The sequence below is a fragment of the Convolutriloba macropyga genome, chromosome 9, assembly GCF_964194025.1.
Source record: "Convolutriloba macropyga chromosome 9, txConMacr16.3, whole genome shotgun sequence".
NCBI lineage: Eukaryota > Metazoa > Xenacoelomorpha > Acoela > Convolutidae > Convolutriloba > Convolutriloba macropyga.
In genome coordinates, this window is record NC_134476.1 from 49,048,116 (window position 1) to 49,062,688 (window position 14,573).

A 14,573-nucleotide genomic window follows, 5' to 3' on the forward strand; every position below is an offset into this window, starting at 1 on the left:
AACTCATTTGAGCTTTAGTAAATCCTATTTCATAAAAACATCCAATTACCATCTCTCCAAGTTTTTTGCATGAATTTAAATGTTTTCATCAGATCAACCGGTTTAAACGTAATAGCGCTTAGTAGTTAATACAACACAGTTTAATGTTTGATTTTTAGCTGTATTTACCATATGCCGCTATAGGCTATAGCGTTTTGCAGGCAGCTTACCATTTCACCTACCAAAGTTTATGAATATTTACTTCTATTTCGCTATTTCTCGATAATTTACTTCAAATTGGATTTTTGTTCCGACCCCTCTCTAGGGGGGAGGAACTATACAATCAACTGGGTTTTTTTTTTGTTCAGTCAATTTTCGCCGATCGATATATTCATCGTAGAGAGTTGAGACTGGTATTACTAGAAAGCTCGTCCAGCGTAGAATATGGAATTAAAAAGATTTTTTCATTTTTTATTTTCTACAGGGAGTTATCGAGGTTTAAACTTCTGAGAAAAGTAGAGTGAATTCACGTTGTTTTTATTCACATTTTCCGAAATTTTTGCCTAAATTTTCGTCAATTTTGCTAAAATTTGTTGAAATTTTTAAGAATAGTGTCGTTGTTTTTATTTTTAAAGACAAACAAGCCTTGTTGATAATTCTGATTTAATTTTTTTGGTCAAAAAATCTGGATAAATATTTCAAAATTCAGCCTTTTTCATCAAAAACAGCAAGAAATAAGCTACTTTAGTCCACTTTGATTAAATTTGTCGGCACTACACCCCCAAACAACTTTAATACAATCTTTGTAGTCTCAGAAGGGGACTATTCCTACTTCAATTTCCGCTGACAGTGCTCTGTAATTAAAACTTTGTCGTTTTTTGCTAGCTTTACTCGTTTAATATCAAAAATGCAGAATTTTTTTTTGAGTTTTCAACCAACGAATTATCTATATCTACAATATTCGGGAAATCAATAGTTCCTAACAGACAATAAGCATTGAGAGGGCTAATTTTAAGCCCATCGTGGACTGTTACAATCCGAAAAGAATTCGTATTGCAATCAGTCGTTTTTTTTTTTTTTTGAAAAAATACCTATTTTTATTAATAAAGAACAGAATATATCAAATGAAAGCTCAGGACTGACCGGTCCAGTTGGCTTCCTAAGCAGCTCAGCTCCAAGCTATTGCAATTAATTTTTACTTAAAATTTTATGGTCGTTTCGACTTTTAAAAAAAATTCGACTTTTTTAAATTGATTTTTAAGTAAATAAAGGCTTAATGAACATTTCCTCCATATTTTTTTCTTAATTTGGTCAACTTGCAGCTTAGTGTCAGAAAAGAAAGAATGCTTTTTTCTTCTATTGATTTGAATTTTAGTCTCGATTGCGTTTTTAAGCCTGAAGTTATTGTTTTCTGGCTCTGATACTACAAGATTCAAGATTTCAGATTTTTTTTGTTTTTAGAAATTTGCCAGTTTTTCACGTTTTCTAGTCACATTATCACATTACTGACAGTTCGGATATCACATTACAAGCGTTCAAAATGAAACACAATTGAAAATATTAAAATCCTTAAAGATATAGATTATCGTATCAACGGCCTCGACAATTCTTTCTTCAAGAAATTAATTGAATTTTTTAATTTTGTCTTTAACTTCCATTTTTACTTTGTCAATTCAGTTGTAAGAAATTTCCTGTATAGTTATAGGTTTTACTGGCTTGTCATGGAAGAATAGATGAGCCAATATTCTGATATTAGTAGATAGCTGTTGGCTTTCATGACTTTGAAAACAATCGTTTTCCAAAACTAAAAAAAAAACTTTTTATCTTCGCAAGTTTGTTCTTCTTATTTTTATTTTTGGTACCTAATGTCGTTAGTTACAGGTCAAATATGACAATATGGGTGTCAAGGGAAGGTTTTAAAAGGGATTGAGTCCCATAATCTTTTTTTAAAGAGTGCGTTATGACCTTACTGTCTTCGACACCGGTTTTTCACAAAAAAAGTAAACTAATTTGATTTTTGTCATGTTTGACGTTCTTTTTGTAGACGCAAGAATTATTCTGGATAATTGCAGGTCTCCAAGAATTCTTTTGGACAAATAAACGACCCTATTTAAATATTTCATTTTGTAATTAATGTTTTTCTTGACTTTGGATATAATTTTATTTCGAAAAAAAAATCAAAATTATTGCATATTTTTGCCCTTTTCTCTTTTTTGTCTACTGGTTACCTATTCTCACTAATAAATGGCCTAATACCACTTTATCGGTGTTTGAAGAAGGCGCAAACGAATATATTTTGAGGGCCGAAATATGGCTTGACGGTTTTGACAGCGTTTTCTGGCAAGTTTTAATTGAAATTTTGTTTGTTGTTTTTTTGTTGTTCTTTTTAGCCGCTTAAAGAAAAGAATAAGGACAGGTCCCAATGACCTTCTATAGAAACATTGGTAATAGTAAACATTTGTGATATTTTTCTTGATATCCAATAGTTTTAATTACTTTGAAGTTAATTGTTTTAAAAAAAAATAAGTGAATTTTTTAACTTTACTGTTTTTGTTCTTTTTTTTGTCTAATTGTTACCAAACCTTTTTATGGACTGGTCCATATCTTTTTCTGGTGATTCATAAGTTTTTTTGTTTAGGTTTAGGTTCATCTGACTTTGTTATTGGTATGTTGACTTTGTTATTAAGTTTTGTTTTTTAAAACGGACAAAAAGTTTTTGATGTAATTAATGTTTGTTGTTGTTGTTTGATTTTGCTGTTCTTGTTGACTCGCTTTCTTAACATTGGCATATCACAGCTATTTAATGCTTCAATTTTTACTCCACTGAATTATTTGCTTTGGACGCTATCTTATCGTTCAAACACAATTTTTTTGAAAAATACTTGGGCTTTTATGGGTTTTTTGGTATTCCCAAAAAATAATTTTTGGGTTCTCTATCTGTTGCTTATTTGGTAGACAATTATGTCAAAATTGTGGTTGGGCGGGGTCGGAACCTTATGTGCCATCGCACATGGCTGAGCCGCCTTGTTAGAGATTATGCCAGTGTGAGGAGACAATGGGTGGGAATAGAATCTTTTGGAAACTGTATTTGGTGCTAAAAGAACAGAGCAACTAATATATTCAACTAATGACTAAAATGAAGAAATGGGTCAGAATTAACTCATATGAAATTATCTATGTTTAAACAACCTAACAACATGTCAAAATTCGAAGCAATATATATATATATATATATAATATATATATATATATATATATATATATATATATATATATATATATATATACACGTATGCATATATATATATATATATATATATATATATATATATATATATATATATATATATCTGGATATATATATATACATATATATATATATATATATATATATGTATATATATATATATATATATATATATATTTATATATATTTATATATATATATATATATATATATATTTATATATATACGTATGCATATATATATATATATATATATATATATATATATGTATATACCTGTATATATAAATATATATATATATATATATATATATATATATATATATTTATACATGTGCGGTATTTTTGATTCATTCAAACATAGCCCGAATATTTGGTATAAATAAAAAGAGCAGTTGAGACAATTTTGATGGATTTGGCTTTCCTATTTTTACGCAAACTTTAAGCGTGGGCAAAAAAGTAAAAATCATAGATCTAACACCAAAAAAACTGACATCAGCTCAAGCAATTGTATAAAAATTGAATCAAGTGCAATCAATTTTTCCTTTCTATCACTACGTAAATCTGAATTGTGTGGAAGGTATATCCCCAAAGAAAAAATATTGGGATATTTAATTTTTTTCGATCCCTCAGAGTAAAGTTAACGCTGTGCAATTAGTAAGAAGTTGATTAATAAAAATGAGGCTTAAAAATAAGTTTAATCATTATCAAGAATTGTTCTTCTATAGGCACTGATTGTCAGTTTAATAGCAGCAGCATCTGAGTATTCCGCTGATTATTGGTAGTTTTTTCATTTTTTATTCTATTTCTGCTCACTTGATTTATATGTCAAGTTATCATCTTGGTTAGTTGCCAATAAAGATGTAGACAAAGTGTGATTAGGTATTCATGAAGTCTCGCTTTTAGTTTAAAATTGATGTCCCCTGCAAAATGTCAGCTCTATTGAATTATATGTCTAATAATCTATACTATCGGCAGAGTTCATCGCGTCGTGAATATTTGATCCAATGATTAAAATGAGTTTATACTTTGTGCACACGTGGAAATATCTTTTTAGTGATATTGAAGTAGCTCAGGTTTGGGTTATAGGTTTAATTTGGCTGCACGTATGATATTTACTGTCTAAAAATCGTCAATAAATAAGTTTGTTCACAAATTTTTTGTGCTATTGTAACTCAAGTTTAATTTTCCCTAGAATAATTTTTTTATTCAATAATCTTGGTTATAACGATCCACGTTGGCAGCTACTGAACTGAACAAAAATATCTGCTCATTTTGAAAGGATATTCTTCCGCTCATTTTATAGAATACCATGGCTGTCGTAGAAAACACTTGTTATCTGGGTACTTAACATAAACTTACACCAAAATGCAATGAAAAAATTTTTGAACGCTTTCTTATTATAAAATATCGAGAAGCTGAAATTCTCTGGAATGATACTTTTTAATACTGTTTTAGCTGCGGGGTTTTTGTGAGAACTTGAAAAAACTTGATAAGTTTTCCAATTTTCTGTGTCGTTAAAAATTACTCACTGGCTAGATTGTACGACCTTACTAAGAATTTTTCAGTTTCATTGCAGATCTGAAAATCTTTTAAGATCTTACATAGTAAAAACTACCGATGAACTGGAATATTTTCCGCTTAGAGGATTGCTTAGAGTGTTTTGGCTAATTTACCACTTAATATTCAATTTTTAATCGGTTGAGGGGAGATTGCTTCCTGAGGTGTTGTGATTGCCAGTTTTTGGGTGGTGCTTTAGATTGTGGTATTGTTGTTTTTGCATTGCTGCTTTGTTTATTGTAAAATTCCTCGCCCCTCTTGTAGCTAATGTTTTTTTATTACCAATAAAATTTTATCAACGCGGCAACCTGAAAGGAAAATTCGTGCTCGTTATTGAAAAATGACAAGCATATTACGCATTGTGACATCTTTAAAATTACGCTTGTTATGTTGCAAACAATATCCTTACAATTATTTCTCACTCTCACTAATCGACGAATTTTGTACTATTATTTTTAATAAAGAAAATTGTCATTTTTGGATATGACAATTGTCGTTTCGTTAAGCTTTGATAACCTTGACTGTGTACATTAAATTAGCCTTTTTATTATTCCTTCTACGAGAAATGTACGCTTTTGACTGTCTGTCTAATTTCGAAGCACAGCTGGCTTAGACTGGCTACAAAATGTGTGCCAACATTTATACCTCTAGTTATGAGTACTAACTAGCAGGAGCTATAACAAAAATAACTATACCAGCACTCCGTCTCTCTCGCCGCCCCCTTTTAGATCTGGGCAACAGGATTACACGATCTGAAAATCGTTAAGGTGTCATTTTGTAATATTAGCACCAATCCTAATCCCTGTCAAAGAGGATTCAACTTATTCTTACCTACTCTTCAGTAGGCTGTATCAGTTAACTGAAGAGTGACAAAGCCGAAAAGTGAAACTAAATCTTATTAGCCGAAAGTTTTCTTTAGTGAACTTAGCCGAAAAATCTGAAATTATGGTTTCCAATTTTTCATCCAAGTGTTTATTTTTAAAACTAAATGTTACAGAATGAAGTTAAAATTTTTTGAAGGTTTTTAAAATCAAAAAAGCACATTTAACTCTAACTAACTTTTCTTACATTTTATTTTATTTTTTTAAAAAATCTAAAATAAAGGTTTTCAGTTTGTTGTTTAAATTTTAGGAAATGATTTTTTTTTCAATTTTTCATTAATGATTGATTTAAGATTAAAACGAAAAGTTTGTCGTTTTGAGAAGATGCGAGTTTTTATGCATGAAATTTGGACTTGAAATGATGATAAATCATGTCTGTTTCAGTTGAGCAGGATCGAGCTTTCGATTAAAATGCACACGTGTTAACTGTTGACACGACAGTGGGCCGCCGAGGGGTAGATTGAGAGGCTCTGGTAGTGATTTCTTTTGCCCAAATTGTGGTAGTTTGCTTGTGTTTGTGAGGCAACCCAAACAGTGAAACGGGCCCAAATTTGTCTTAAAATCATTAGCAAACGTCAACCAATCTCAACTAAATGTTTCCACAATTTTATTTACGACCAAATAGCCTAAAACTATCTTCCCTCTCTCTCTCATACACGCCTTGTTCGCCTCTTCGATCATTTAAATATCCGAAAATTGTTCACGCATAATTAACTTTTAATAATTTGGGGCAGTTTAGGTATAATCTTATAAAATGCAAAATTGGTATGAAGCAAGTTTGTGTTTTTTCAGCCTAACTGTTTATGATAAAATTTCTCTTCAAAGAAGTTATTTGAAATGATTATCGCACATTAAATAAAGTTCGAGATATTCGAACAGTTACAATTAAACGACAAATAAAACTAGATATCGATTTAAATGATAATCAGATGGGTGTCAAATCGAACAAATAAAAAAAAGGAGTCAAAGAATCAAATTTTTGTGCAATATTTTTCCTTTGAAGGTCTGTTGACCTGAATTTTGGAGCAAGCTTATCCAAATATGAAAACATTTTATCAGCTACAGAATATTTGAAATAACTGTGAATGTAAACAGTGCAAACAAAGTGACGCCATGCTTGAAGCTATTTGAACCTGGGGATATTAATTTCGCCCTTGTGGGAATTTACCCAAAATAGGGTTTGAGAACTGTACCTGAAGTTTCACAGTGAAAAAGAGTGAAACTTGTTAAAGTGCTGTTAATAACTAACTAGCCAAAAATTTATAACCAGAAACATAACTAGAATGGTATCCGTTTTCAATATTAGATAGAATTTCCACCTGTTTGGCAGTGTAGTTATATATCACTATTATCCGCTTTTATCCTACCTACTTTTATAAATAATAACCAGCGTATTACTAGTTTTAACTAGAAAAAGATTACAAGAAACTTTATACTCAATGATAGCGCCTATTTTGACTACCATTTTCAAGATTGACTAAACTTCCAAAATAATAACGGACCTAAGTTTGGAAAAGTTATTCAAAGATTTTGCCAATTTGTCTCAATTTGAGAGCATTTGTAATAATTAGTTACTCTTACTTTACAAAACGCCCTAAAATAGTTTTACAGGCTGTTAAAATTATCCTAATCAAAGTCGTATAATTACGTTTTGGACAAATTTTTGCGAAAAGAGTGAACTAAATTTTGCAAAACTGCACAGGGTAAATTTTTGTAATTATGAGTACCCGTTAAACTTCCATTTGAACAGATTAGTTAATTCCGTTGTAGACATGGGAAGATTTCTTTTATCCTTAAAATAATTTACGCTCCGATGGAAACTAAAACCAAAATAATCAAAAATCACTAAATGCGTGTGAATGTGTTTTATTTTTAGAGACATTGTTATGCCTTGTTTTATATTCAACGCATGAACGAACTGCAAAACTTAAAGACTTCAATTTTTCCATTTTTTTCAATTTTAACAAGAAGAGCGATAATTCCTATTTTGCATAAAACTTGGTGTAGCTATAGCGAAATAATTATTAGAAAAACATTATCAGCTGTACGCTATGATAACTAGTTTAAGCTATAATTGGTTTGCCGATTTCTTATTTATGGTTCCAAAATGACCTTAAGTTTCTTTTCCCTTTTAAATTTTCCATCCAAAAAGCGATGGCCCCTCCTCCTCCCCAACCCTTTTTCTTTCACACTCCATTGAGTGCACACCTCCAAATATTTTTGCATTTTTCTCATTATTTTCTCAAAAGTTTAAAAAAGATAAGAAATCTTAAGGTAACTTTTAAAAACCATATTCAGAGAATTTAACTGAGGAGAAGCAATTAGAAGTGAATGGCGTGGGGAGGGGGTAGGAATTGAAGGCGGGGGTGTATCTGGTGACGAAATTATTGCGAGGGAGATAACAGATACTTGAGGCAAGTCTAAATCTATCTAATGGACCCAGTTTCATTTTTAATCAGCCAAATGACTTAACAAAAAGTGACTAAACAGCTTCATTATCATTTCAACATAAATCTTCTTTCGCTTTAGAAAAACTTGCTCATTAAAACATTTTCTATTAGAAGGTTTCCATTTTACCATTATAGTGACGTTTGTCAAAAATTATCTCATTTATGTACCAAATGTATTTTGGTAATTATCATTCATTTGCTTCCGAAATAGGGTTACAAGGTACAATCAACTAGTTCTAGTTTACACTAGTTTTACACTAGTTTCTATGTCGTCGGCAGCAGATTATTACGAACCTTTAAAATGTAAAAATTACTAACTTTACCCAAAGTTATCGATATGGATGATAATAAGAGAGGGGCGCCCATTCCCCAGCCCCCTCCCCCTCCAGAACCAGATCCTCCCCCTTTCAGCCTCTTGGATATTCTGTCGAACTTCGCCGAGTCCGTGGGTAAGTCACAATGAGTAGATAGTGAGAGTTGAACCGGCTACATTTGAAATGCTTGGACAAAATCCACACGGCCCGGAGCTATTTTCCTTAGTTTTCACAGCAGTCTAATTTTCAACGAATGTAACTTTAGCAAACGCATCAGGTTTATATGTCGCTATTTTAATTATTTTATCATGCTTTTTTGTAAAATTTTTAAATTTCATCGCCGGAAGGAAACGCATTAGCGATAGTACTTTGCATAGAGAACTTCAAATCTAGTTATGTTGTCTTTAATGATATACTAATTTTTGATACAATTTTTTATTAAATTGATAAAGATTTACTCAGAATAATTAGACGGCTATCTCTCATGGTCACAGTTGACCGCGTTCATCATTTTTGTGCTTTCTAAAGACCTCAACACGATGACATTTTTTGTCTTTAAGATTTCTCCAAATTTGCTCTTTTTGATGATCATAGACGGGCGAGGAGTTGTTTGTAGTGGAATTTATGGTGGCTGACAGGAAACAAAGGCGACACTGAAAGTCCCCCATTCTTCCATGCATGATGCGATTTCTCCTACAGGATTAAGTCGCCTACAAGTCGCTTTTTCACAAATATAGCAAAACTCAGCCAACATGGTTCCAACAACATAACCAGAACCAGTTTTGATCATCTCGTCTAACTCTTTCCAAAGAAATGAAATCCAAAAAACTGCCTTTATTTGTTAATTTATCGCCTAAAAATGTTCTTATAACTTAGTTTTAACTGACAAAAAGAAGGAGGCATTTGATGACAAATTGTAGCAATGAGCGTCACAAAAAAAACTTATAAATTTCAAATTTCGTACAAGTTTTAGTACACAATTAAAACAATTTACAGATTTCAATCATGGGTTTTACTCTGGGACAAAAAAGGTTCACCCAGAAAACATTGTCGAACAATTCATTTCCTTGATACTGATTTTTTCAGTAGCATTAATGACTTCGAAATAACTTAAGTCGAGCATGGTCTTTTCATGGGTCGAGAAACTGATTTTCGTTATCAATATTAAACTTTTTGTCAATTTTTTGTCTCTGGATAAACAAGCCTCCACTAGCAACACAAGTCTAGCATTGCAACAAGCAGTCCAACTAAGAAAACAGTCAGGATTTTGTCAAAAAAATTAAGAAAATTTAATTCTTTTAAATTATTCTTCATGAAACTCCAAACCTGAGAGTCTATAACACTTATCTTAAACACATGTAAGGATGTGGGATAAGACGATAAATAAGCGATTATACAATGTCTAGCCTTTTTTCGCATATAGTTTTAATCTTTTTAACTTCATTTTTTTGGCAAAATTAATTTTTTCAATAAATCTCGAAATTTTTCAATAAATTTCTAACGTTTTCAATAAATTTTTTCAACAAATTTCTAACGTATTGTCTCAAATTTGTAGAAAAAATCAGTTTTCAATATGGCAATATAGAAACGGGCGTTTGTGTAGCTAAATTGGTTATATTTGAGGTTTAGTGGAAGATAAGGAGGATTTTTCGATTAAGCTTTTTGTGTTTATTTGTAGCAATTTGCCTGGGCAATAGATTAGTAGCGTGTCGGTTATCTGAGTGGCCGCTACTAAAACGTTCCTATGAATTTTTATTTCAACGAATGCGATTATTGTTGCCCTTCTATGCTCTTTAACTGAATTGTTGTTACCCGCCCACTCAATTTGATGTGGCGATTTGGATCTATTCTGTTTTGCCCCCCCCCCCCCCCCCCAGCTTAGTGAGCATAAATCTTTTATGACCCCCAGGCGCACGTGCTTTTTTCTTACATAGTAACGTGCTATATAACAACATATAATTTGTAACTGGGGGTCATAAAAAACACTGGGGGGCCGAAACAGAATAGATCCGGCTATTTCTGTCAATAGGACAAATTATGCCGGTAAAATTGATGGATTCTACATGTCAGCGAAGATTGGGGATCTAATATAGTTACGACACAATTTCTTTCAAGTTTGACCAAAGTTTGAAACCTATTGCTGCTACTGCTGCGTCTTGTTATAATTGATCTCGAGGGAGTTAAACAGATTTTTTCCCCAAATATCTTTAAAAAGATGGGAATCGGAAATGGGGATCTCCACAAATCGGAAATTCAATTTTCTAATCTGCAACAACGAAAGAATTTTCCTGATTTGCAAATTCTTCAGATGCAGAGAACTATAGTTAAAAGTTACTAGTTAAATGTAAATTGTAATTGAAAAACGCAATTAATTCACTATTTCTTGTTTTAATTCATTACATTGAATTCAATATACTACTAAAATAAATAAAGTTACTAACTAACAGATATCTGTTAGTTAGTAATTTTATATAATTTAGCAGTATCTTGAATTCACTGCAATGAATTCAAACAAGAAATAGTGAATTAATTGCGTTTTTTACTTACAAATTACAATTAACTAGTAACTCACTAGTTATGTGATGAAATATTGTGAGTTATAATCAGTGAGTTAACTTGTTTCTTTTTAGGTAAAGAACCATCCGGTACTGAAGGTATTTATAAACACCCCCTGTCTTATATATGTATCTGTGTGTTAGTGTGTTCTCCATGTGCTTAAAAATAACATTTAATATTATTAATAGCTTAATGTACCAAACTTGACCATCTGCGAAACCCATCTGAGTAACCCTTCGTTGAGACATCAAACTTGGATCCATTTTTTTCCAATTTGCGGAAAACGATGGCTCAGATCTCAAAACCGAAACAAATTCTGATCAAATGCAATGGAGCATAAAATTGCCACTTTTGCACTGGAAAAAAATTTTCGCAGTACCCAAAAACGAATGTTGATCTCATCAAAAACTACTCCAAAAGTTGAAAAATAAGATGCTTTCTTAACCTAATTATTGTGATCAGCAGCAGTTTTTAACTCAAAACAAGTGCATTTTCACAGTGCAAAAAGTTCTGATCTGAACTGACTTAGAGCACACCGTAAATTGATGGTAATCGACTTCAAATGCATAAAAATTAATATTGTCGGAGATCAAAAAAAATTTTTATGGATTTAAAAAACCTTAATAAGAGAGCAATAGCATTAAAAACAAAAAGTAAAAATGGAATTGAAGATTCAATTTCGTTTCGTATAGGTTCTGTAATTATTACTGCACGCTTAAAATTCGCTTTTTCTTTAAAAAAATAGGAAATGTAAAAGCTGGCTTTCAGAAGTATATAAACAATGTCTTATAATAGCCCATTTAAACTATTTGAATTCAATTTTTGGAATAAACAAAAACTATCATGATGGATCTTTTCACGGCACTCTTTTTTGCAATTGAATTTCAATTTTATAGCATTTAGAGACCGAATCGCTTTAATGCTTCTTGAACTTAAAGCTGCAGTGCAGATGAAAAAAAAATCAAAAGTTTGCTTGAAGACAAGAAAATTTTACAAAATTTTGTTCGTTTTTGAATCGCATATTTCTATGTAAAATGGTCTTATTTATCTTTTTGACTAAGATAATAACCGAAAGATCAATCGATTGAAACATTGGTCAAAATTTTGAAATCTTATTTGTCAACTCTCTTTAATAAGAAATCCTATTTTGACTTTTTCTGATTTGAACGATTTTATGAGAAGCCAATCAACAATTGGCCATAACTTTGCTACAAAGCTACAAAGCTATATTGTAAAAAGTCTTCAAAAGGAAAATAATTACCAACCAATTACCAACAAAAGAGCAATTACCAACACCAAATTTGATGTCAAAACTGAACATTACTACATTCGTTTCACAATACAATACAAAAATGGCATAAAAAAATTTTTCAATCGTTTCAAATACACTACGGAACCAAAACGCTAGCTACATCAAAATTTGTGCACTTCTGAGCATTTTTTTGCTCATTAATTTCGATTTCCGCTAAAACGTGAAAAGAGGGATAAAATTTGCGTTTATAAACGAGATTTCATTTACTCAGAAAAGATTTTTAGTTAAGCTACTTTATTCTTTTACTGATGGCCTTGCATTGCATTTCAAATTGTAAGATTTTCCTGGAAAAAAAACAAAAACTGAGCTCAACGTCAATATTTATTAAACAGCATGCATACAAACGCTAACGAAAGAGTGAAAGGCTCAAAATAGCTCCAGCGGAGAGAATGTGAAAGTTCTTCGAAGAACAGAACAACATTTTTTTGACAACAGAAACAAAGAAATTGAATTTGGAGGAGTGATCTTAAAACACAATTAGAAATGCAAAATCAGGTTCTATTTAACCCAAAAACTCTGAAAATTTACAAAACATAGCGTTATATAGACCTTGTTTTTCAATAACATAATGCTTTTGTGCGACTAATATCAGCAATTTTTTCACACAAAGGCAGCGAGAGGGACTGGAATGGTCAGCAAATAGTAATAATTTGAATGCAATTAAAAAGTTTTGGGCAACTTCGAGGCAACAATTACAAAACGAGGTGGTTCTTTGAAAAGAGGAAAATTTGTAAGAAAAATTGTCAAAATTTGTCGTTAGAAACTTCTGTGAAAACTGTACAAACCGTCTACTAGATATTTTCAGGGCTAAAAGCGTGATAACTATTTACTTTGGAACTTATTTGAACTCAGAATGTTGTATCATAAGATCTTTGCGGCGCTTTTTGAAAATACTTCAGGTGTAAGTATTTTTTGGTACCATACTTTATGTCTATTATCAAAGCTCTCCTTCTTAATGTCCCGCGCTAAAAATAAATCAATCATGGGTTAACTCTTATATGTTGTGCTTAGTATCTCTTCATAACTGACATGTAAATGTAACTCTTGGCGTGCTTTCAGTGTGTTTACGTTTGCTCTGTCTCTCTATCTATCTGCTTTGCACTCTATGTTTATTTGTGTGTCTCTTTCCAACTTAACTTCATGCTTTTAAAGACTTGTAAACAATAACGGGGGTCTGTTTCCGCCATTTCCCTTCACCATTGGTATCCCCGCTTATTTAAAACGATTTCACCGGCGTAATTTTAAACGAAATTCAAGATAATTGTACGAACATATCATATCACACTTTGGATATTAAGAGATTTTAAAAAAGTTAAGTAAATATATAAGGCAAAGTGGTATTTTCGAGGAACTCAATCTTTATTATTGTTCCGACCAACCCACTTTAGCGGGGGAGGAACTATATACTCAATTGGGTTTATTTTGTTCACTCAATTTTCGCTGATCGATATATTCATTGTACAGAGCTGCTAGTGTTAAGAGTACAGAAGTACAGAGTACTAAGAAACTTTGCCCAGCGTAGAAAACCAAATTAAAAAGATTTCTTCGTTGAATTTTGCTCTTTTCAAGGATTTACGGGGGTTAAACTTTTGTGATCATTAGGGTCACTTTCGTTGATTTTTTCACATTTTCCGTAATTTCTGCTGAAATTATGATCAATTTTGCTAAAATTATGATAAGATTGTTAACAATAGTCTCTTTGGTTTAACGTTTACAGACAAAAAAGAAGAGCTGATCTGTTTGAATGAACTCCTTTGGCTAAATTCTGGAAGCGATTTTTTTTCTCTTTACATTTAAAAAAATGGCACCAAATACGCTTCTTTGGCCCTTTCTATCGCTCTGCCATTTTTTCAACAAAATTTTTTGAATACCTGTTGTCCCAATTACAGACAAGTCTGTTTCCATTTAGAGAATCGTTTAATGAAAGTTCTTATTGATGTTCAAATAATGCCCAATGATTAAATATTGTGTTTTATGATATGATTTCATGATTTTCTTGTCTCCGAAAAAGCGTTTCCCTAAATTTTTAATGGATTTTCTCATTTGCCATTATTAGTTGTTCTTTTTGTTGTCTTATTGTTCAGTCTGATTAATCAAAGTTCGCATTGGCTATCTAACAAGCTATTAAGGAAACTATTGAATGCTTCCAGCTGAGAAATTTTGGTTTTTCGCATCTACAACTCAATAACTATCCAAAAATTATCATTTTGTTTGATATATTGACATTTTTGTCAAACTAGTTATTTCAGTATTTCTTGAAACAATTAATTGTTTT

The 14,573-nt window shown here is 31.5% G+C and overlaps 1 protein-coding gene across 14 annotated transcripts in view; it reads left to right on the top strand.

Moving 5' to 3' along the window:
• The window catches only part of LOC142345818 (uncharacterized), a 401,292-nt gene that overhangs the window by 108,974 nt on the left and 277,745 nt on the right, over nucleotides 1–14,573 (top strand). The window contains exons 1-2 of one of the 14 annotated variants that reach the window (XM_075398204.1): nucleotides 8,178–8,565; nucleotides 11,061–11,084. The exons of 12 other annotated variants lie outside the window; for them this stretch is intronic. In XM_075398204.1, the coding sequence (XP_075254319.1) occupies nucleotides 8,454–8,565; nucleotides 11,061–11,084 (136 nt within the window). In that variant the 5' untranslated portion in view covers nucleotides 8,178–8,453. Of the gene's footprint in view, nucleotides 1–8,177; nucleotides 8,566–11,060; nucleotides 11,085–14,573 lie in introns of those variants that run through there. One more of the 14 variants, XM_075398207.1, reaches the window with a different exon arrangement.